This window comes from Sceloporus undulatus, chromosome 6 (genome assembly GCF_019175285.1).
Source record: "Sceloporus undulatus isolate JIND9_A2432 ecotype Alabama chromosome 6, SceUnd_v1.1, whole genome shotgun sequence".
Lineage (NCBI taxonomy): Eukaryota > Metazoa > Chordata > Lepidosauria > Squamata > Phrynosomatidae > Sceloporus > Sceloporus undulatus.
In genome coordinates, this window is record NC_056527.1 from 111,001,984 (window position 1) to 111,027,772 (window position 25,789).

General features: G+C 41.6%; 1 protein-coding gene across 3 annotated transcripts in view; it reads right to left on the bottom strand.

Annotated features, from left to right (window-relative positions):
- The window catches only part of LOC121934893 (purine nucleoside phosphorylase), a 29,671-nt gene extending 5,378 nt beyond the window's left edge, over positions 1-24,293 (bottom strand). Inside the window, exons 1-4 of one of the 3 annotated variants that reach the window (XM_042475812.1) lie at positions 24,142-24,235; positions 15,219-15,342; positions 638-807; positions 325-428 (exon numbers count right to left, since the gene is read on the bottom strand). In XM_042475812.1, the coding sequence (XP_042331746.1) occupies positions 325-428; positions 638-807; positions 15,219-15,301 (357 nt within the window). In that variant the 5' untranslated portion in view covers positions 15,302-15,342; positions 24,142-24,235. Of the gene's footprint in view, positions 1-324; positions 429-637; positions 808-15,218; positions 15,343-24,141 lie in introns of all 3 variants that reach the window. The other 2 variants (XM_042475813.1, XM_042475814.1) reach the window with 2 other exon arrangements.
- Between the last annotated feature and the right edge of the window lie 1,496 nt (positions 24,294-25,789).

Below are 25,789 nucleotides of genomic sequence, written 5' to 3' on the forward strand. Positions count from 1 at the left end.
ATGAAGTTGTATCTATTGTTCTGATTTACAGTTCTCTAAATAGCCTTGTGAGGTAGTTTATGTTGGCAGAACATACCTGACTGAAGGGCAGCTGGGAAGCTTCATAAATGAGCAGGGATCTGAACTTGGGTTTCTCCAGCTCCACATTTTTAACAACTAGAGCCCCATATTTCCCCTAAAGATAACCCTTCAATTCTGAAGCACAAGGAAAAATGGCCAAAGCATAGAGAAATCATGTGCCTTCAGACACAGAAGTGATAAAGAAACTCTGAATATCCTCAGAGTTGTTTCAAAGAAGCTTACAGTGGTTGTGCAGCAACTTACCTTCCAGAGCGGGTAGCCTTCATACATGTGGAAGCGACCTTGCATGACCACGCTGGGTGTGCCACTAAGATTCCCAAACACCAGCCTTCCAGCATGACCAACCACTGAAACAAGAGAAGGAAAAAGTTAATGCTTCTTGATTCCCCTCAGTGGCCACCGTCTTGCACAGAATGAAGCTTCTTCTCTCTCTGTTGCTTTCTGGTATCCACTACTGCCCTTCACTGGGCTGTACAGCCCAGGTGTGTCTTTTTGTTGTTGTTAATTTATGGTGCCTCTATGAATGAGAAACCTCCAAGTCACCTTCTTTATTTACCTGTGCTCTGGGGAAAGTTGGGAATCTTGGAATATTCAAAAGCGACTTGGTCCTTCAAGAGGTCAGCCAGCCCTCCAAGGCCTGAGCCACAGATGATGGCAACTCTGGGCCGGTGCTTGGTGTTCGCCAGAAGCCAATCTGCTGTCCGCTTGAAGTCTTCATAGGTATATCTGTGAAAAAGATTGTTGATATTGTTATTATTTCTACACTATTACTTTTCATTCATTTTATCCTCCCTTTTTTATTTTTGCTGATACTGGGACTCAAGGTGACTTGAAAAAATTAAAACTCAGTTAAAGGCACACAAGATATATATATATATATATATATATATATATATATATATATATACTGTATATATATATGTTAACTTTTAAATTATCCATACAACTAAAGCCATTTCAAGAAAATCCATTAAGAGGCAAATGATAAAAATCAGCAAAAACGACACACCACTAAAGGTTCTTGCAGTTAGTTCCTAAAAGCTGATCTAAACTATCTTAATAGTGGCCTGAATAGCCTGAAAGCACCAGATCCCATCTGATCTTCGAAGCTAAGCAGGGTCGTACTTGGATGGGAGATAGACAACAAATATCAGGTGCTCTAGGCTATACTTCAGAGGAAGAAACTGTCAAAACCACCTCTGGAGTATTTCTTGCCTAAGGCAACTTTATACACAGATAAACACACACACTCTAAAATCAACAAATCATATTGGAGAGAAAATGGTCAAACTAGATATCTATTTTTGGACTGTACAAACGTCAGTGTTTTGGTGCAAGGATATGGTATTATTATTATTATCATCATCATCATCATCATCATCATCATCATCATCATCATCATCATCATTATTATTCACCAGAACAAATACAGGATATTGTTACAGTTATTGTAGAATACAAAATCATAAGAGATGGAAAGGACAATAATGGCCATCTAGACCAGTGATTCCCAAACTTTGGTCCTCCAGGTGTTTTGGACTTCAACTCCCAGAACCTCCAGTCAGCTTGGCCAAAAGTCAGGAATTCTGGAAGCTGAAGTCAAAAACATGTGGGGGATCAAGGTTTGGGAAACACTGATCTAGACCAACAACCTACAATGCAGGAATACACCACTACAGCATTCCTGAAAGATGACTACCCAACCTCTGTTTAAAGACTTCCAAAGAGCAAGTGTCCATCACTTTATAAGGCAGTTCGTTCCTCTGCGGAGCAACTTATACCACCAAGAAGTTCTTTGTATCATTTAAGTGGAACCTTTTCCCTTCAAATTCCAATTCACTGGTTCCATCTCCAACAGGGCATTTTTGCAAAGTTCTGAAAGATAGCTATCAACATCACTTTTCCATCTCCTCTTCACCCAGCCATACTAACCCAACTCCCTAAACTGTTTCTCACTGATGTGGGTTTCCAAACTTTTTATCACCTTGGTCCTCTGACCATGTTCCAGCTTGTCAACATGGGATGCTCAGAACTGGACACAATATTCCAGGTGAGGTCTTATCACAGCTGTGGTGGTGCTATTCAGCTAGTCACTATTTCTTATTGATGCAACCTAGAATTGCATTGGTTGTTTAGATTCAGATTCAGCTTGTCGCCTACTAAATCATCACTTTCCATAGGCAACAATAAAAAGGTGTCACACAAAGGTTTACCAGCACTCTTAAGAACAGTAGTCAGATCAGATATTTCCCACCATTGGTAAGATTTAAAGGAGCTAAGCATAACTGCTTGACTTAACAGTGCCAAGACAGTTTCGCTTAATGAAAAATTAGCATACCAGATGCAAGCCATAAAGAACAGCAAAACAAAAGACAAATTTAGAGATACATGACTTATTTCCTTGTCATACACCAACATACCCATCTCTGCTTTTAAGCCTTCAAAAGGCTACTTGAAGTTTTGGCACAAATTCTCGAAGTATTCCACCACCCTGCAGGCACATCAAATACTGACAGACTACACAACCACACAGAAATACTGTGTAAAACTGAAATACTACCAGCTCTATGAATACCTTAAAGGCAACAGATCCCATCTGCTCTTGGAAGCTCATCCCTTGTTAGTATTTGTATTGGAGATCACCATCAAATCCTAGGTGCTGTAAACTATGGCTCCGTATAGACAGGCCAAAATAAAGCTGCTTCAGGTCACTTTGGAGGTATGCTTCTTAAATTATGCATGCATCCTAAGAGTCTGGAAGCCGCGCCAAAGCCATGCTCCAGTATTGTATCATTTAAAGAGCATACCTCCAAAGTGACCCCAAGCAGCTTTACTTTGGCCTGTCTGTATGGGCCCTATATTTCAGAGGAAAGAACTGGCAAAACCATCTCTGAGTATTCCCTGCCTAAGAAAATCCTATTAAAATAATGGGGTTACCATGAGTTGACAGGCAACTTGAAGGCACGTACATACATACATACACACACACTATGAACTTGGAACAAGAAACTATTTACTATGCATTGCCTAGCTAGAAATGGTTTTATTCTTCATGTGTTTGACATTTTAGATATTTAAAAAACATTGTGTGTGTATCTGTATTAAGAATTACTTAAGGTGAGATCAGAATTTCACTTGCCAACAGAAACAAAAACAAGAAGAGACCCATCCTGACCTCCCTAGGGAGAGAGTGCCAAAGCCTAAGACCAAGAAAAAGTTTAACTGAGATACACAGAAGATATATAAGTGGTGGTTGTTAAGTGTGTCCAGGTAACTTTGACTTAGAATCATAGACTCACGGAGTTGGAAGAGACCCTACGGGCAATGCAGTCCAACCTCCTGCCATTCAGGAATACACAATCCAACCACCCCACCCCAATGGATGGCCATCCAGCATCTGTTTAAAAACCTCCAAAGAAGGAGCCTCCACCATCCTCTGAAGGAGTATGTTCCACTGTTAAACAGCTCTTACCCTCAGGAAGTTCTTGCTAAGGAGGAACCTATGGTGGTTCTATGAATGAGAGCCCTCCAAGTCACCCTACCATCAAAAACCTTGCTCAGGTCTTGCAGACTCAGGGCCATGGCTTCCTTAACTGACTCTATCCATCTGTAAAACACTGTTTAATTATCTGACTCAAAATGTCCTATCCACTTGAGCTTGCTCATCACAAGCATTGCAATGTTTATACATTCCATTCCTTGTTTTACTACATTTAACTTCCCCTGATTCATGCGTCTCACATTCCGTGTTCCATTAACGCGTGTCGTGCAGCTTCAGACTCTGCTTTCACCACTGACCAAGTCAACAGCTGAATGTCTTTTAAGCATGAGTCCAGTTGCATCATTAGCCACAGAACTACTCTTAGTAGTGCATATTTTTAATTTGCATTCTGATTATACAAATTCAAATAAGCATTGCACATTTTCTACCATTATGTTTCAACTTCAGTGCCAGTATCAAACTAAGAGCTCTCTTTTTCTTCTTACCCTCAACTAGTATAAAGAGAGGGAGGCTTCCAAGCATCCCCAGAAAGTAAAAGGAGTTCCATAGTGATGCCTAGGCCTATCCACCAACACAATCACCACAAAACACAAGGCCATCTCTGCTTGTCTCCTTTCCTTTTCCACCTTCTGGATCTGTTGCAGGAGACGAAAGGGATGAATAAGGTGGCAATGCTACCCTTGTACAGTAGCAACCGGAGCCACCAGGGTGGGATGAGGCACCCCACCAAAGCCAGATGTCTTGCACAGTTTCCTGCTTCACTGTCACTGCCTCATTATAACCTAGCCATCAGCCTGTGACGAAGGACAAATCTGAGATTTACTGCTTCAACTGGCTCAGCCGGTGGGAACATTTCTTAGTCCTTTCAATCCAAGATTTTCCAGGACAAATGGCAACCCTAACCCTCTACTACTGCTGTAGTCCAGTAACTGTTTGGCACATTTAGTCCGGATCTTCAGCAAAAGCTGTCTGATATGGTAAACTCTACCAGCAGTATTGCTGCTTTCAGCATAGTCTCTTGACTCACAGGAGTTCACAATCCCACCATCATGGAAACAGTGGAATAGGTGGGATAGATGGCCGGAATGAGATGCAAATGACAGAGCTAATAAAGCAGCAGGACTCATTTCACACCACGAGGGGGCAGCAAACTCCCAAAGAGAGCGTCCGACAGACCGAAACAGGTTAATCCTAAAGGTTTTGCAATCTTCAATTAGAACACTGGAAATTATGAAAAGGAATTTGCACAAACTGCTCTTCTACCAGAAAATGCCCCCTCTGAGTAGTTAAAATATTATTGTTTTCCAAAGGAAAACTCACAATTCCAAAAGCTTGCAATATGTATGTTGTGCATTTTGGTTGGCCGAATAAAGTTATCACTGTTTTGTGGATTTGGGATGTTATTGTACTTTGCTATACAGCCAACACAGCTAGCCCTGAATATATAAACCCCCCTGTTACATCATTGTAGCTTCTTAAAAGGCTTTTAAATAACGCATTCCATATTATGCAGCTCAACTGTTGCAAACACCTCTCACACAAATTCTAATGATCCTTCCAACAATCCTACAAGGTAGGCCAGTAATAATACCATCCGCCATCTTGGGAACTGGGGGACTGAGGCAACATCAGTTTGCCAAAGAGACAAATTAATGTAATTTACTATTTATTAAATGTGTAACCTATGCTTCAAAGGAGCTCAGATCCAGAGGGTTTGCACTCTAGGAAAAGATATTTATAATTCTCAGCCACACAGGAGATTATCGCTCCCTGTCCTTATCCTGTCTTTGACTGGAATCCCATGAAAGGATTTCAGATTGCAACACTATTGTCCCATCATTGAAGCAGCATTACATTAACGCAAACTCCTGTAAATGCAAAATGGCAGCTAATGCTGCTTCAATGATGGGACAATGATGGGATCTGTGCAATGTCGTTTGAAAGTCTTTCGTACAATCAGTCAATCACACTTTCTGGATGGGATAATGATGGAATAAGTGTGACATCATATTAAAATCTTCTAGTGATCGCGCTATAAGAACAGGAAAAGAACGGACAAGGACATTTCATCCCTCCAGAACAGCAATTTCCAGAATTGCGTTGGACAGAAGCATGGTAGTTGGAATCATAGCATTATAACTGTGTAATGTGAAAGGCCCATGCTCATATACAAGGACGTTTTATTTGAACTCAAGTTCTTGGATCATAGTTTTAGCTAAGCTTTTTTTTTTTTTAAAGCAGGTATAATTGAGCTATTTATTCAATGTACAGTGGGTCCTTGATATCTGTTGGAGTTTGGTTCCAGGACCAGTTGTGGATATAAAAATCTGTGGATGCTCAAGTCCTATTATATACACAGTGGCCTAGTAAAATGGTGTCCCTTATATAAAATGGAAAAATCAAGGTTTGCTTGTTGGAATTTATATTTTTTTTTTAAAAAAAATTCAACCCATGGATGACTGAATCCATGGATAACAAATCCATGGCTATGGAGAGCTGACTGTACTTTGCTTTTGGTTACCCTTCTCAACAGGCCAAGTCATACTACGCAATTATAGTGCTATATTCCAATTTGAATGTCAATAGCAACATCCTCTGGAATCCTGGGGTTTGTAGTTTGAGGCTCTAGAGCTCTCTGGCTGACAATTCTAAATGGCCCCCCAACTTGCCAATCCCTGGGTTCCACAAGATAAAGTAGAATAATAGCACTATGCAAAATGAACTCCAAGATTTCCTCTCTTCCTTTTCACCTACTTGGGACTAAAAGCATTGTCGGCGGAGTTGTTGTTGTTGAAAGAACAGGACTTGTAGTTTAACCAGTGTTGCCAGGGCACACCACATGCCAGTAAAGGAAACTGATATTCCTTAACCATTCCTCCTCCTCCTCCAACCATTTTGATAAATGCAGTTACACAGCAGCTAAAAATTTCCATTAAAGGAACCGGCCAGGTGACAATTTCTTTTGTAGATTTCCACTGCAGAAGCCAACAGAGCGATTATTGTTGTTATGTGCCCTCAAGTCACTTCTGATTTTGACAACCCTGAGGTAACCCTATCATGGGGTTTCCTTGGCATGATTTATTCAGAGGAGGTTTGCCTTTGCCTTCTCCTGGGGCTGAGAGAATGTGACTTGCCCAGTGAGCTTCCATGGTCAAGTGGGGACTGAAACCCTTCTTTCCAAACTCCTAGTCCTGCATTGAAACTTCTACAACATGCTGAACTCCAAGCCAAACACTTCTCTGGAATCCCTCTCTCAAGATGGCAACAGGAAGAGATGTTCTGTCACTCCTTGTCAGCATTTTGAAAAGGACCGCAGATGAAATATTTCATTTTGCTGGGTGGGGGGAACCATTCCTGGCACCCATGGCATTGCCCACCCCTGCCCTATAAGTTCATTGTAGGGCTTCAGCAGGAAGAGAATGGTGTACTTTACAATGGGCTCCTTACAGGAATCATAAAATTATAGAGTTGGAAGAGACTCCAAGGACCATCCAGTCCACCCCATTCTGCCATGCAGGAACTCATAATCAAAGCACCCCCGACAGATGGCCATTCAGCCTCTGTTAAAAAAAACTACAAAGAAGGAGACTCCACCACTCTCACTCAAGACAGCGTGTTCCATTGTTGAACAGCTTTTACCATTAGGAAATTCTTCCTAATGTTTAGGTGGAATAACTTTTCCTGTACTTTGACAACTGCATTGTTCTATATCCTAGTCTCTGGAGCAGCAGAAGATAAGCTTGCTCCATCCTCAATTGGTCATGCCTTCCAATATTTAAACATGGCTATCACGTCACCTCTTAAGCTTTGTTTCTCCAGGCTAAACATATTCAGCTCCCTAAGCTACTCCTCAAGGGGAATGGTTTCCACACCTTTCACCATTTTGGTTGCTCTGCTCTGGATATGCTCCGAGTTCAATATATATGCCCCAAAGGATAGTCACATTTTATTCTTCCATATGCCACCTGCTTTACCTGTTTATCGTACAATAGAAGAGAAATGCTGCATCTGATTCCTCTGGAAAGGAGTGGAACTCACTTACACAAGCATCATGTCCCAACCCATAGTCATCCTGCAATCTTTTGGCATATGGTAATCGGATGGAAAGGCTCCTCGTGTGACCAGATTAGATGTACATCCAAGCCGGAAGTAATCTAAATTATTCTTCATGATAAATACTATTAGGCCAGATCACCATGGCATCAAACTACCGGTATGTAAAAAGAATGCCCACAAAGTCAATAGAGAAGCCAAGAAAAAAGGAAGTCAACTTCACTGGATTAGACTTGGGACTGGGTGCCATCTACCCAACCATGAATGGGGAAATGAGAGAAAGCATAAATGAAGGCAAAACTTCAATTCCTTCTCAAATTCAAACTTTTCCAGGAGACAAAAGGCTTTATTTTAAGCCAGTGCCACGTGATACAAAGCAGTGGTTTTCACACCGCGTCCACAAAAGCCTGAGATTTTGCAAACAGATATTCTGATTGTGAACTCCGTGTCTGTCCTGCCTGTGTAATACTATGTCCCGAGTTCTCTTCTTAATCCCAAATAGTTAATCTCACTTAATCAATTGGATTAACTGACATGTCAACCCTTCATTCAATCCATCTACTCTAGATGGGCTAAATAAAAGATGAAAGCCTGTAACTCCTGATGAAAAGGGATCTTGCAGCACCTTTGAGACCAACTGTGTGAAAGAAGTTGCAGCAAAAGCTTTCATTTACTTCCTCAGATGCATCTACAAAAGCTTTTACCACAACTCCTTTTGCACAGTTGGGCCTCCAAGGTGTTACAACTTAACTGTTCCCACCATAGCTCAGCAGTGAATACCAAATGGGAACTATGAGACCTTTCATGGCTTAAGCCCAGGCTATTTGACAGATCTGATCTCCACATATGAGCCCATTCAAGTCCTAGGATCTTCTAGAGAGGTCTTCAGCCATATCACCTTTACAAATACTTTTGATGGACACTTGAGACAAGGTCTTCTTAGTGGCTGCCCCTAGGCTTTGGACCCCCTCCCTAGGGAGGCTAGATTGGTCTTCTCCTCCCATAAAAAGGCAAAGACCCTATTGAAAGGTTGTAGGATCCTGGAAGACAAACAGACAGACAGAGACACAGGAAAGGACCATGAAACTAAAATAAAAGAATTCAGAGGCATGTGAAAATCTCCCTGTGCCTCATGCTGAACTCTTTGAGTCACCCTCTGGCCCTTGTATAAAGCTATTAAAAATCTTTCCCGGAAGCTCTAAGATAATTTAATGCACTTTCCTAAAGCCATCACAAGTATATGATCACTTTTAACAGAACTAATCTGAAACAGGGAAGAACAATATTTATGGATGAGAAGTAGAGACGTAAAATTTCCAGAATTTTTGATACCGTGGGGAGGGGTGCGTTCCCCAAGATTTGGGGGGAGGAAGGGGACAAGGAAATAAAAATTATAGAGGAAATGAAATAAATGTGAAACTTGTTTTCATATCAAATATATTTTGCAGAGTCTTTTTCTACATTCCCCAAAGCTTCCAGATGTTCCATTGAAAAATGAAAAATTATTCAGGAAAAGAGGGATGATGGGGCGGGGAGGAATCACTACCCTCCCTGGTTTTATTTTTAGTCTTCCTTTCACAGTGGGAAGAGAGGATGGTGGAAGTGGAGGCAAACATCCAATTTTCTACTTGGCTTGAGAGCCTTTACTTCACTCTGGCTTTATGCATATCAGAATTTACCCTGGCTGCTGCCACACTGCTGAATTAATGCAATGTGACACTGCTTTAACTGTCATAGCTCCATCCTATGGAAACCTGGGATCTGTAGTTTGTTGTGGCACCAGAGCGCTCTGACAGAGAAAACCAAATTTTCCTGAAGCAGTCTGCAAAACAAGCAAACTAGGTCAAAGATATCATCATGGATACTAATTATACAACTTCTAAATATATTCCATGAATAGGTTAACAGCAGTTGGTGGAGATAATCCAATCAATCCAATTCTACAAGAATGTGAAGTGCTGCATTGGTTGATTCTGGGCAAGTCACACACTCAGAATAAGAGGAAGGCAATAGGAAACCCCCCCACAGAGCTAATCTTGGCATGATAGGGTAGTCAAAAATACCCTGGGGTACAAGGAGTTTCCCAGGAGGGGATTTCTCCTGTGTGGGCAATGCGCATTTGAATAGCTCACAGCTCTGTGACAGACATGCAGAGGTTTAAATGGAAATTTTCTTAAATGGGTCCATTCTTCTTCAGATGGTGGCAGATGATATCATCGGAAGCCACAATGAAGATTGCATATTTAAGTAACCACCTTTGTATTTGGTACCTACAGACTTCCTTAAAGCTTTTCAGTTTTTTGTTTTTAAAGTATTTAACACTTATTTTTAATCCCTGCAATGAGGTTTCAACTCTTTATTATACCACAGGGTGGCTTTAAGTTCTACAACATGTCCTATCATATACTATCAGACAGTAGGTCTTCATTTGTGTGTGTTGGCTCTGATTCTTCTGCATTTTATTATGTTTGTGTTCTTGTTGTGTGCCAGCAAGTTCACCTCCCACTAATGGCAACTCTAAGGTGAACCTGTTATAGGGTTTTCTTGGAAAGTTTCTTCAGAGGGGAATTGCTATTGCCATCCTCTGAGGCTGAGAAAGTGTGACCTACTCAAGGTCACACAGTGGGTTTACGTGGCAGAGCAGGAATTTGAACCATGGTGTCCAGAGAAACAGCCCAACTATCTTATTATTTTCATGGGAAAGGAAACAGGGACCTTCTGGCCCTCTGGATGTTGTTGGATGGCAACTCCCATCAGCCCTTGCCACAGTTAGTAGTAATGGGGGAATAATGAGGATAGTAGTCTGAAAGCATCTGGAGAGATGCTTACTGCTCACCACAACATAAATTACATCATCATCATCATCATCCATTTATTTCCTGTCATCTCTTCAAGGTTCGAGAGACATTACACCTGGACAAATCTATTTTAGGATTCACTGAATGAATACAGCATTACACCTAGAGAAATCTATTTTAGGAAGCACTGGAAAAAAAACCAACAAATGAATAAATACAAACATATGTAAACATAGAAGCCTTACAAGAGGTTAAAGTTATATGAAACAGATGGGTGGAATTTAATCATCTCAAACAGGAATGGCACCATTTGGGCTAAGCCTTCTCAAAGAAGAACTCTTAGAAGTATGGAGATATGTTTTGGATGCATGGCACATTATCTTGCATCCACAGCCTCTTTATATCAGATAGAAATAGCATGTGTTTTGCTCTATTCAGAAGGACCTAGCCAACAACTGGACTAATCTTGGAAAAATTACTTGTCTAGACCACTATGTCCAGATCATGACCAAGGATAGTTTTATAGCCCACAATGGGAGCCAGTGTGGCTTAGTGGTTTGAGTATTGGACTATGGCTCTGGACATTTGTTTTCCAGCTCAATCATGAAATCCACTGGTTAACATGGGCAAGTCACACTTTCTCAGCCTCAGGGGAAGGCAATGGCAAACCTCTTCTGAACAAATCTTGCCAAGAAAACCTCCTGATAAGTTCACCTTAGGTCAGCCATACATTGGAAATGACTTGAAGGTACACAATAACAAAGCCCCAGCTATACAGGGTCGTGAAAGTTTAATACAATCAATTTTCTCCCTGATCAAAGAGAGAATGATTAGAAATAAGAGCAGAAGAAGCTTCTTCTCCAGACATTCAGCTGTAGGCTGGAGGTTCCAAATCACTTGTTATTGTTGTGTATCTTCAAGTTGTTTCCAGCTTATGGTGACCCTAAGGCAAACCACCTAGCATGGGGATGTGGGGGCAAGATTTGTTCAGATGAGGTTTGTGTTTACCTTCTTCTGAGGCTGAGAGAGTATGACTTGCCCAAGGACACCCAGTGGGTTTCCAAGGCTGAGTGGGGATTCGAACCCTGGTCTCCAGAGTTGTGGTCTGACACTCAAACTACTACCCCACACTGGCTCTGCACCCTCATATACATCCCTGCAAAGTCACACAGGATCCAGGCACAAACTAAGCTGAGTTTCCTGTAAATAGATGAACACACTCTTCTGTGCAAAGGCTCACTTTCGATTTCTGCTAACAGAGTTTAATCTGAGCCAGGATTTATTGCACTCATTTAGATAACCAGGCGAAACAGGAGTGTCACAGAATCATCTGAGTTAGATGAGATACCAAGGATCATCTAGTTCAATTCTGCACCTGTGCAGGGATGGAAAACTACAACATCCATGAGAGATATCTGGTTAAAAACCTTCAATGAAAGAGAGCTTGCCACCTTTTAAAGAAGCCCATTTCAAAATTGAACCTAGAATTGGGTCTACCTAAACTTTCCTGTTGGCTAATGCATCAGTTTGCTCTTCTTCAGGTTAAACATACTCAACCTTTCCTCTCAATGATTGGTTACCAGGCCTTTTACCATCTTGGTCCCCTTGTCTGGAGATGTTCCAGTTTGTTAATATAGCCTGCCAAGCATATCCACGGTTTTTTTTATCCGCAGATACAACCATCCACAGCTTGAAAATATTAAAAATAAATATAAAGTCCAAAAAGCAAACCCTGATTTTGCCATTTTATATAAGGGAAACCATTTTATTATGCAATTGTATTTAATGGGACTTGAGCAACTATTGGTATCCACAAGGGGTCCTGGAACCAAACCCCAGGGGAAACCAAGGGCCCACTGTATCCTTTTTAATTGTAGTGCCAAAACTGGACACAGTACTCCAGGTGAAGTCTTACCAAAGCCGATTGAGTGGTGCTATTTATTCACTTGAAGTATAAAGCTTTCTCCAACCAATCATGAGGTTTTCTTGGCAAAATTTGTCCAGAGGAGGTTTGCCATTGCTTTACTCAGAGGCTGAGAGTGTGTGGCTTGCCTAAGATCACCCACTGGGTTTTCATGTTCAAGCCAAGACACAAACCCTAGACTCCAGAGTCACCATCCAGTGTTCAAACCACTATACCATGCTGCCTCTCCATATATTAATTAGTAATACCAAATTTACTGCAATAAAATGGTACCATTTTATTATTACCATTTTATTATTACACATTTTTATGTTGAACCAAGAGTCGGGACATTTTTACTGACTCTGACTCCACAGCCTATTATCATTATCATTATTATTATTATTAGCTGGAGTGGAAACAAGTTTTCCCACCAACCATGTATTGCTATGAGCTATTTCTACAACATCTCAAGTATGCTATGACAGCTTGATCTTCAATGGACAAGGCTCAATAGCTCTACAAAGACTTTGATGGAGATGAAATTAGCTTTAAAAAATACAGATGGGCACAGCTGCCTGCATTTTGGGATTTTCCTTCAGATGTTGCCACAAATTTGTCATAAGGAAGGTCTGCATTTCAAAATTTATTTCTGCTGGGAAGTGAGAGAAGACAACAACTTCTTCCTCCGAAGTGCTCATTTTTTAAAAAAACTTGCAATTTTAGAGAACAACGGGGTGGGGTTTTAAAAAATAATGCCACACACACACACACCCTTGTGTATACTCAAGGGGTACAGTCTACTTCCTCGTGGTGGTGTTGCTGTGTGCCTTCAAGTCATTTCAAACTTATGGAGACCCTATCATGAGGTTTTCTTGGCCAGATTTGTTCAGAGGAGTTTGCCATTGCCATCCTGTGAGGCTGAGAGAGTGTGACTTGCCCAGGGTCACCCAGCAGGTATCCTAGTCCTCAATTTTTTTTCAGCTGAGGTTGAGGCGAAGCTGATTTGAATCGAGACTGTTTACCAAAAGCCACAGCACTTGAGCTGACTCACAGGTTTCGTAAAGTGGTACCTCGGGTTACGAAATTAATTCGTTCCGCGGCTAATTTCGTAACCCGAAAAACCTTCGTAAGCCGAATTGCCATAGGCGCTAATGGAAAAATAGCTCTCTGCTGCCCTCCGGTGGCGGAAAATAGCGCCGAGGTTTTTTCGTAACCCGAAGAAACCTTCGTAAGCCGAAACAATAAATCCCTATGGGATTTTTTCGTAACCCGAAAAATTCGTAACCTGGGTAATTCGTATCCCGGGGTACCAAACGTTTTTTTAATGTCACATGCCACTCGAGAAACTGAAAAATTATCTGCAGTCCAGGTGCACACACAGACAGTTTCACAAGCCTTTGTAAGTGGGAAAGCAGCAGCAATGGGAAGAAACAAATAGAGTTGCCGGAGTTAAAAATGGAGATGCCTCCTATTAAACACCCTTTAATAGTTGTGTAAAATGGGGTTTTCAGCAGGTGTTGTTACCTGGGTGTCAAAATTCCCTTTTCTGCACACCTTTAATTGGACAGGAGCCTTCTTGTTTTCAGTTTGGCAATCTTTAAAAAACCTTATCAGTTTCTTTCTTTCCTTCCTTCCTTCCTCTCTCTCACACACTCATAATTAATGCAAAAATTGTTGGCATGTTTTTCATGTTGTCGTGTGCCTTCAAGTCATTTCTGATTTATGGCGACCCTAAGGCAAACTTATGGGATTTTCTTGGTAAGATTTTTTGAGAGAAGTTTTGTCATTGCCTTCCTCTGAGGCTGAGAGTATGTGACTTGCACAAATTCACCCAGTGGGTTTCATGGCTGAGCTGGGAATCGAACCCTGGTCTCCAAAGTAATTTCTACTCCTGCAGCCAAATGAAACATCGAAGAAGAAAACACTGTACCATTTCTAAAGCTAGGAAAAGTCACTTGTTCTGAACTCTCTAAACCCTACTGGCTGAGGATTCTGGGCATTGCAGTAAAAAAAGGGAGATTTTCAATACTGCCATAACATTCATTAACAAAAGCAGCAGCAATAAATCATTTTTATTGTACCCCTGTCTTGCTAAGGACAAACTGTTTTCCCAGAGGAAGTTTTACAAGAACAACATGAGAGTGGAAGGAAGCAAATGCCAAGGGTATGAATGTATAACCTCTCTCATTTGACTGGAAAAAAGGAAAAATGCCATGCGTATTAAAACAAAACAAAAAAATTCAGGGGGGCATTGGGGGCCTCAAAAAAGAGCCCAGGGGAACACATAAGGGGTAGGAGGCCCTATCCAATTTCGCCAACAATCAGGAATTCTGGGAGCTGAAATCCAAAACATCTGGAGGACCAAAGTTTGGGAACCACTGCCCTAAAGCAGTTTTCTTGGCAAATTGCTTCAGAGGGGATTTGCCATTGCCATCCTCTGAGGCTGAGAGAGTGTGACCTACGCAAAGTCTCCCAGTGGGTTTACATAGCCAAGATGGGATTCCAATCCTGGTCTCCAAAGTCATGGTCCAACGTTTAAACAACTACACTACACCTTAATTATATGCATGGTTTAATTGTCTTTTTGGTAAATTTTCTTATTGATAGGTACACCTGCATTGAAGAAATAATGCAGTATGACACCACTTCAATTGCCACGGCTCCATTCCACAGAATCCTGGGATTTGTAGTTTGGTGAAGCACCAGCATGCTTTGGCAGAAAAGGGTAAAGACCTTGTAAAGGTTTTAGACTCCCTAAGTCCCAGTGTTGGGAAGATGGTGGGCTATTAAAACAATTAAGAATTAAAGAATGCAACTTTCCCATGAATTTCAATAATGTTTCATTTCAAATCCAGACTCTAAGCTTTGGCTTGCTCACCTGTATGTGTGTTGTGTGCCTTCAAGTCTTCCTAGTTTTCTTTTTAACAGAAAAGAGGACATGCATTTGTATAGCATCTGCATATGCTAATCTCTAGACTTAGATGCAAACTGAGCCTTCATTACTGTAATTTAAATAGAAAAAAATACATCTCACAACAACACAACAGGAGATTAAATAGTTTAAATGCAAAAAACCATTTAGATAAAGTAAGTAGTTGAACCAATGCAAATTAACTGTCTCTAAGCTGCTCTGGGAACCTTCATGGTTGAAGAGCAGGGTGTGAATTGTTATTATATGCCATCAAGTCCTTTCCATAGTTGGGTACCCTAAGGCAAACCTATCATGGGGTTTTCATGTCAAGATGTCTTCAAAGGAAGTTTGTCATTGCCTTCCTCTGAGGTTGAGGGCATGTGGCTTGTGGCTTTCGTGGCTGAGCAAGTAATCGAATCATGGTCTCCAGAGTCATAGACACTCAAGCCACTACACACAAACCATGCTAGCTTTCCTTGTTCACTTACCATGCGTAACATCTCCAGGAGATCTCACCCCAGGCACACTCTCAGGTTAATGTGTGACTACTAGTGGCTCCCGGCCGTGACCCATCCACTATTTGGCACATACAAAATGCCAAGTTCGGACACTCTGCTCTGCTCTGCGGGGTCATTCACCCCTTTTGAGATGGACACTCGGAGTGACAGCAAAGCAAAAAAGCATTAAACATCACAAATCTCGCACTCTAAATACCTCAAGGGCTATCACAGAGAAGAAGGAGAAGGTTGGTTCTCTGGTTGAGCAGGTCTAATGGTTTTGAAGGGTCGATTTCGACTGAACATTATAAGTAATATCTTGATGGTAAGAGAGATTTGGCAATGAAACCAACTGCCTAAGGAGGTGGTAGGGTCTCTTTCTCAGGACATCTTCAAAAAACAAAAAGAGGATGGTCAACTACCTGCTGGGGATGCTCAGTGATTCCCAAACTTTGCTCCTCCAGGTATTTGGACTTCAATTCCTAGAAGCCCCAGCTACTTTGGTCAACAGTCAGGAATTCTGGGAATCCAAAAACCCTGGAGAACCAAAGCGCTTCTGGGAACCACTGAAAAGTTCCCGCATTGAGCATGGAGTTGGATTCTACAGCCTATGAGGCTGGTCCCTTTGAGTTCTGTGATTCTATGCATCTATTTGGAAAGTGCTTCAGTAACTTTCTAGTAAAATAAACAACAACAGGTCCACAGGGTGGGAGGTTAGGAGAGACAACCACACATACCATCCATGTTGATTTCCTAGTGCATAATGAGTGTGCCATGTAAAGCCACTGGGTGATCATGGGTAAGTCACACTCTATCAGTTTCAGAGGATGGCAATGGCAAACCTCCTCTGAACAACTCTTGTCAAGGAAACTCCATGATAGGTTTGCCTTAGAGTCGCCTTAAGTCAGAAACAACTTGAAGACACACAACAACAACGAGAGTGGTGTAGTGGTTTGAGTGTTGGATTACAACTCTGGAGACCAGGGTCTGATTCCCCACTCAGCCATGAAACCCACTGGGTAACCTTGGGAAAGTCACACTCTCTCATCTTCAAGGGAAGTCAATGGCAAACCTCCACTAAACAAATCTTGCGAAGTTAACCCCATGATAGTTTTGCCTCTGAGTGGCCATAAGATGGAAACAACTCAAAGGCAGACAGCAACAGCAAATGGTCAAGCATGGTGTAGTGGTTAGAGTGTTGGACTATGACTTTGGAGACCAGGGTTTGAATCCTTGCTCAACCATGGAAATCCACTGGGTCACCTTAGCAAGTCACACTTTCTCAGCCTCACAGGGAAGCAGTGGCAAAAGCCCTTCTGAACAAACCTTGCCAAGAAAACCCGGTGATAAGTTTCACATTAGAGTTGCCATAAGTTGAAAACAACTTGAAGGCACCCAACAACAATCCCTAGTTGGGAATGAAATTAAAAATGTATTCCAATGATATACCAAGAACTGGCAATAGAAAACAGGGACTGTCCCTGAGTTTATGAGCAACTAAGACCTGTGCCCCAGCTGGTTATAAGAAGATGCCTGAGGGCAATGGAGAAAAAAGAGATTATGGGTTCAGATGGAGGGCATCAAGGAAAACAGGGTCAGAGAACGAACAAACAAAAATTGCAAAAAGTACAGTAAGGTTTTCATGCCAGGAATTCAAGACCGGGTGCCTGCTGGCTTTGCATCTTGAACTTCAACTTGGGGCGGGGAAGAAGTTGCATCAGGGTGTCTGGCTCCTGTATTTGCTCGCCCATGTAATGGAGGGGTGTGTGGGCTGAGAAAAACCATCATTGGATGGCAGCCTGTGGGCAGGACTGTGATGCAACTCTGGAAAGAAACAGTGCCACTGCAGAGAAATCAATTGCAGAGATAGAGAAGGAAAGGGAAGAGAGTGTGCAGAAAAGATCCACCTGCTGCAAGGAACAAGGAGATCCTGTTCACATGCATATAGACAGCAACAAGGGGTGACAATTTTGGGTGCCTGAAGAAAGTCTCTTGCCGACAACAGCAAGGTGCAAGGCCGCCCTGATGAGTCACGAGTTCCGATTCCAAACCTTACAGGAAGGAACGAGAATGTGGCAAAAATGTTCCTGTTTGAACAGGGCTGACCTCCAACCCCAGGTCTCTGCGTCAGCACTTGTGCAATGCCAACTCCGGTAGGACAAAAAAACAAAACAACAACATACACACAACCATTGTTACTCTTCTGGCCTTTTTAAGTGGCTTCCAGAGATATCTGGGAACAAAATGCGAAAAATTAAATCAGTCCTTGTAAAAGGCTAGAAAATGGCAAGCTGAGTGGCAAGTAATAGCCAGCCTGTTCCTTGTAATTGCGAATTCAGATGAATTTGCACTTACAAGGGAACAGGCTGGCTATTACTTTCCACCCAACTTGCCATTTTCTAGCCTTTTACAAAGACTCTCAAAATCCTTAGCAATTTTGTTCCCACATATTAAATCTGGCACTTCATCCGGCCAACAGGATTGCAGCCAAGATCGAGGCCACCGAAGCCAAAGCAAGGAGCTGTGAGCTCAGATGAACTCTCCAAATATGCAGAAGGTACCTTCTTTAATAGATCAAAAGAAATTATTATTATTTGTTTTGGATTTATTTCCTTTTTCTTGGGTTGCACTCAGTTTAACGTTTCTTTTGTACTGGATGCTACACATGTCTCAAGCGGTAGTTTCTTTCCTATTGTCTCTGGCATTTATCAATCATCTGGTTTCTCTTGCTGTATTAGTTTTTCTTGTGTAAATCCCTTCAGAGGGTTTTATGCAATCAAGGAAATGGCAAAACCTCCTCTGATCAAGAAAATCCCATGACAGGGTCACCTTAGGGTGGCCATAGGACAGAAATGACCTGAAGGCACACAACAACAACAACAATTTTAGTATACATGAAATCCAGTGATACATTAATAAATGGCATTATGTGGCATAATGTTTTGAGTGTTAGACTACAGAGATGAGGATTCAGTTCCTTGCTTGGCCATGAAACCCACTGGGTGACCTTGGGCAAGAAGTCACACTCTCTCAGCCTCAGGGGAAGGCAATGAAAAATCTCCTCTGACCAACTCTTGCCAAGAAAACTCCATGATAGGTTCTAGAGTCGCCATAAGTCAGGAACAACTTAAAGTCACACAACAACAATTATTATTATTATTAACAACAACAAACAAACAATGCTTACATGATAACAAGGAAGGACACCAGCTTTCTTAGGAGTGTGTCACAGGGAAGGACTGCAAGAACAAAATGGATCCATATACCGAAGCCAAATTCTTTTAAACTAAAGTCAGTCCGCTTTCTGCAACCACTTGCCTTCACTGTTGTAAAACTATCACTTTTCAAACAATCTCCATCTTTGCTACCAAAACAGACCTATCCATTTTCTGCACTTTTCATTTGCATCCACAACAGCCCTGCAAGGAGGACTACTGAAAGACCCTAACTTGTGCCTCACAACCGCCCTGAAGAAATAATCCAGAGTGATTGTGGCATCAAGTGGGCAGTAAAAGTGGGGTGAAACTGGACTTTTTCTGCAGTGCGGATGCTGCCGTAGTGAAAGTCAACCAATTGGCTTTTAATTCTGGATCTTTTGGAACTCAGATTCAGCCACAAATTTCTTTGCTTCAAAAGGACACAAATCCCTGACCATGGATCAAAACCAACACACCCTGGAAACTGAAATCCTCAACTCCTCTTTTCCTACCTCTCAACAATTTCTCCTTTAGCTTACTAAGGAGTCCAAAGGTTTGCAGAAATAGAAAATGGGTTTCTTACTTATTGACTGTGGCCAAGTGGGTAGAAAAACCAACCTTTTCACATACATTTGTGAGTAGTAAAACCTCATCCCTCATTGAACAGTTCAAAGACAGTAACCCTCATATGGTCAGCTTTTTATGAGAAAGAGTCTAACGCTTTACAGAAAGAGAAAACTTCCCTTAAAATAACTAATAAACCACTATAACACCTCCTGTATCAAAAAATTGTTATGTTCCAATGTAAATACATTATCTTTTATTTATCGCACTGGTTGTTTCTAAAAGTATTGCAAGTTTCCAGATCTTACAAGACTCCTCTTCAAAAATACCTATTCCTTGTGTTTCCATGGAATGGAATCCTGGCTTGTTGCTCCCATTTAAAAGCCAGGGACATCAATCCGCATTTGTTCTAGACTTACAAATCCTGGTTTCTTTTGGCTCTCAAGTTCAGACAATCTGCTAAACAAAACTCTTTTCAGTTTGTTTAGTAGTTCATGACAACAGTATGGCTAAAGTGGGAAGGAACAGGATGCATGTACTAGCAGCCAAGTTACTTCCAGTAAGCCAGGATGATCTAAAATCCTGGCTTACTGATGACTGGCTTCAAGCTTATATTAATATGTATGTCCATTCACAAGTAAACCTGGAAAAGAACTAAACTCAGAAGAGTTCAATGAGACTTATTCCCTGGTGTGCATGAGTTTTCAGGCTTAGGCACATTTGAACATTCAATTGTGTTGGACTATAACTCCCAAAATCTCCCAGTATTGTCTGTGCTGAGGAGGGCTGATGGGAATTGAGGGGCAAAACATCTGGACAGCCAAATGTTCCCCTCCTCATTCTTCATTTTTGTTTGAATCAAGGGGACTAATTACTCTTATCCCATCAAATAAAAATAAAGAATGGGAGTTGTAGTCCAACACATTTGAATGCTAACCAGGCCTGATTCTGTTGGGCTTCAAAAATCAGACAGGATCTGATGCCTTCAGATACTGCCAGAAAAATGCGTCTGTCTTTATATGGATCCACCTCATATGTCAATGAACCATTTTTAAGTACGAAGTGGATGAGATACAAGCTTGTACTAGGAGAGGATGATGGGACACGAAGTAATGGAAGAAAGGTGGGACTAATATATTTACATCCAGATTTGCATATATTTAGGGTACAACCAGACTATGATTATAGCAATTTTGTACCATTTTAACTGCCATGCTTTCATCCTGTGGACTCCTCGGATCTATGGTTTGGTGATGTACTTAGAATTCTCTGCTAGAGAGGGTCAACAGAAATTCCCATAAACTACAGTTCCCAAGGTAGTCTCAGAAGAGAAGGGTTAAGTATTAAATCAAGGAATCTAGAGAGCTGTAGTTTAGAGAACCATTCTAGCGGAAAATTTTAATTGCCTAAACAAACTACAAATCCCAGGATTCCAGAGGCTGGAGCCAGGACACACAGCAAAGCTGCTGTAACTGTGCAGAAATATCATTAGTCCTTTATACTGAAACTCAACTTGCTGTAACGAAACCCAGCGATTCCCTATGTCCCTTCGACAGCAGTACAACCAGGAAAAAGAAGTAAGCCAAGTTGCATAACAGCTAAAGATTGCAATACTCAGAAATTCCACTGTGCCCTTTACATTGCTGGCAACCAGCAAAACTGTGTAGTAACACTACATTGATTTGTTAATAATGATTTGCTATTACAGTACTAGTAAACTTTCAACCATACCTAGCTACCCAAAGCCGCTGGTTGCCCATAATTCAAGCACAAGCCATCCACAGTTGTTTCTGGGCCTTATTAAAACCCATCATCCACCTGTCCACCTGCCAGTCAAGCCAGAAGGGTGCAAAGCTTGGAAAAATTCAAATTTTGGCCATGGTAGCTGTGGATACTGGGAGTTGTCAAATGAGCCATAGCCATGGTGCACTGTTTTGAGTGTTGGACTATGACTCTAGAGACCAGGGTTCAACTCTCAGCTTTGCCATGACCTTGGGTAAGTCACACACTCTCAGCTTCATGGGGAAGGCAGTGGCAAACCTCCTCTGAACAAATCTTGCCAAGAAAACCTCATGACAGTTTCATCGTTGGGTCGCCCTGAGTCAGAAATGATTTGTAGGCACACAGTTGTTGAGCAAGCATGGTGTAATGGTTTGAGTGTTGGAGTATGATTCTGGAGACCAGGGTTCAAATCCACACTCAACCATGGAAATCCAGACTATGAGACAAGGCACCTTTCAATAGACAGACAGGAAAAGGAGTCTGAAACTTTTGACATTGGTGAGTCATTAGGAAAAATGAGGTAAGAGTATATTTGACTCACAAGCTGTCTGACATCTAAGGCTCTTCTTTGTTAAACGCAACTGTAGCCCTATTTTCGACATGCCACAACATCCATAAACGCACTTCCTATCCAGACAACCTGCAGTTCTTCACCAAGACTCAGTTCCCTTCCCTTCAATTGAGCAGAAGGGAGCGGGGAAAGTTGCGCATTCACTTCTCATACTGATAAGCAACAGCTTTAGATAGGACTGTTGAGAGGAACCGGAATGTTGAATTCGAACCAGGAGCCTACTTACCCAAATAGGCCATCTTGAGACAGTCATTATCCCTCAGCTGTGTACCTCACAAGGTTGTGGTGAAAATAGTCGACCTTCCATGGATTTTTTTATCCATGGAGTCAAGCATCCACAGCTTGAAAATATTCAGAAATATATGAATTCCAAAAAGCAAAGGTTGATTTTCCATTTTATACAAGGGACATTGTTTTGCTATGCCATTGTATTTAATGGGACTTGAGCATCCACAGATTTTGGTATCCATGGCGGGGGTCCTGGAACCAAACCCCAGCAGATACTAAGGAATCTATCTATAAATGTATCTATCAATCATCTATCTGTCTGATCTGTCTATCTATATATTTTGTCTATCTATCTTCCAAAAAGCAAACCTTGGTTTTGCCAATTTATACAAGGGGCACCCTTTTACTATGCCACTGTATTTAATAGGATTTTGAGCATCCATGGATTTTGTTATCCAAGGGGAGTCCTGTAACCAAACCTTAGCAGAAACCAAGGGGCGACTGTAAATGGGTGAATGGAGAGGAGGTCAATGGAGTCAACCTGAGCTGTTCACGGAAAGGGCAGGAACCATTGTGATATTTTGATTTTGTGTGTGCGCCTGTGTCTGTGTGCGATACACTCAGGAGACCTGGAACCTATATAAGCATCCTCATTAAAATGAGCTTTAAGATCTGCAAGAGGGGGCTATACACTCGTCCCGCCACATTCGCAGCTTTGACTTTTGCAGATTTGATGATTCATGATTTTATTAATCTGTTCTCTCTAGGAATCTCTAAGTCCTTCAGAGCACCTCCATGGTCAGCTTTAACCAAAGGTCACACTGAAGGACTTAGAGATTCCTAGAGAGAACATACTAATTAGGCATCTGTAGCTCCTCCAGCGCAATCCAATGTCTGGTAGATATTGACCACAGAGGACCTAGAGCTTCCTAGAGAGGTGTCCTCTCATGTAGAAAGATAGTGTTTTTGTTATTTACGGTTTCTCCATATTCACGGGGGTCCTGTGATTTGCAGCTTTCAGGGAGCCATCCTCCCTCAACCCTTCCCAGGGAAAGGATGAAGAAGTAAAGAGGGTGAAGAAGAGTGCCAGTGGACCTTACAGGGTTGTTGTAAGGGACTGCAGTGAGAAAGTAAACCTAGGGTGCATCTGTTGTTGTTGTTGTTGTTGTGTGCCTTCAAGTCAACTTATGGTGACTCTAATGGGGTTTTCTTGGCAAGATTTGTTCAGAAATGCTCCGAAGCTGAGAGAGTGTGACTTGCCCAAGGTCAGCCAATGGGCTCCTATGGCTGAGCCGGGATTCAGACTTTGGTCCAGAGCCCTAGTCCAGCGCATGACGTTGGCTCCCAGGGAAATTATTAATATTATTATTACTTTATTTTATTTTCTTATATCCTGCCTTTCTCCCAATATATTATAATTCAAAATAATAAACAATAAATAAATAAGAATACATAATATTATTACGATTATTAGATAATTCCACAGTTATAGTTATAACGATAATTATAATTATAGCAGGTTATTTCTGCAGTGCAGATGCAGACGCTGATATGAAACGCTGCCATAATTACTCTGAGCAGATTATTGTTTAATATATATATATATATATATATATTAAAGGTAGGCCACTAATAAAAGCGATGAAAAAGTGAGATCTCATCTTGGATTGCTCTCTTTTTTTGGCGGGGAGGGAGAGCAACAATTGATCAAAACTGATCACAACAGATCACAGTTGATCACAGTTAGGTCAGTTGATCAGAACGGATCACAATGGCTCACAGTTGATCACACTAGATCACAGTTGATCACAACAGAACACAATGGGACACTGTTGGTTATACTAGATCAGTTGATCATACTGGATCACAGTTGATCATACTAGATCACAGTTGGTCATAACGGAGCACAACGGGACACAGTTGATCACTACAGATCACAGTTGATCACAAGTGATCACATTTGACCACGTGCTGGCAAATCCTCCCCCGAAAATCCCCCCCAATGGGCCTATTATTTATAGATATAGATATATATTGGCTGGGCTGCTGACCTTTCCTCTCGGGGTCCGTCCATGTCGGATTCCTCGCTGAGTCTCTCCTCCTCGCCGGCTCCCTTCCTCTCGACTGATCCGCTTCTCGTCAGCAGCAGCAGCCCTTTTCTTTCTTTCCTTTTTTTATTACCGGCCTCCACAAGAAAGAATTGTGTCGTCACAGTCTCCGCCGGCCAATAGGAGGCTTCCCTCAGCCGGCAACAAAGGTTGCCCTGGAGACGCTAAGGGTTCTGTCGTCATCGCCGGCTTCTGGACCGCTAAGGCCCCGCCCACCCCATGCAGCCCCGGACGTTCTGCCACCGACGCCCCCTAGTGGCCACTGCTGGGAGACAGGAGGAATCCGCACGTCCTCCTCAGGTCACGTGGGAGGCGGGAAGAAGTAGGGGACACAGAGAGAGAGGAGGACTGAGGCGCCTCAGTGATTGATGGATATAGGATAGGCCCCTCAGAAACCTCTGCCTCAGGCAGGAGGCTGCAGGCATATATACACACACACACAATATGTGTAAAATTCTCTCTCTCTCTATATATATATATATATATTATATAAAATTATATAATATATAATTATAATATATAAAATATATACTATAATTGTTATATACTGTAATTATAAAATATATATTTTACATATATATGTGTGTGTGTGTGTATATATATATATATATATATGGCAAACCCCAACCCCTGTGAAGAAACTTGCCAAAAAAAAACCCGGATAGGTTGACTTGAAGGCACACAACAACAAATATAACCATGATTATAACAATTGGTATCAAGGAAGGGTATATAATATAATCAGGATAGTTTAATATTACCATGGCTATAACAATTACAGTAGTAACAAAGCAAGATATATGATATGATATAATAGGACAGGATAGTATAACATAACCATGGCTATCACCATTGATAGCAAAGCAGGATGTGTTATAGAATATAGAACAGGGTAGTACAGTCTTATACACAGATTTTTTATACATGGATTCAAGCATCCACCGTTTGAAAATGTTCCAAAAAAGTATACATTTCAAATATCAAACCTTGATTTTCCATTTTTTATAAGGGACACCATTTTGCTCTGTCATTATATTTAATGGGACTTGAGCATACACGGATTTTGTTATCCACGGGGGATCTTGGAACCAAACCCCAGTGGCTAACAAGGATCCATTGTATAATATAACCATGGCTATAACCATTGAAACCCACTGGGTCATCTTGGGCAAGACACATGCTCTCAGCCTCAGGGGAAGGCAAAAGCAAACCTCCTCTGCACAAATCTTGCCAAGGAAACCCCATTATAGGTTTGCCTTAGGGTTGCCATAGGTTGCATATGACTTGAAGGCACATAGCAATGACAACAAATAACCATTGATAGCAAAGCAGGATACGTAATGTAATATAGGACAAGACAGTATAACATAACCATGGCTATAACCATTTCTTGAGTACTGTATTCCTTGCCTAAGGAAACCTTATGAAGTTCATGCAATCGTCATACGCTGATAGGCAGCTTGGATCAGAGGCACGTACACACAACCGCCCCCAGGTTTCTAAAGTTTCTCTGGTGTATCTCTATCTCCTTCTGTTTCCTTCCTTTTTTTATTATGAGAAAACACCTATTTTTGGTACAGCTAGAGATACG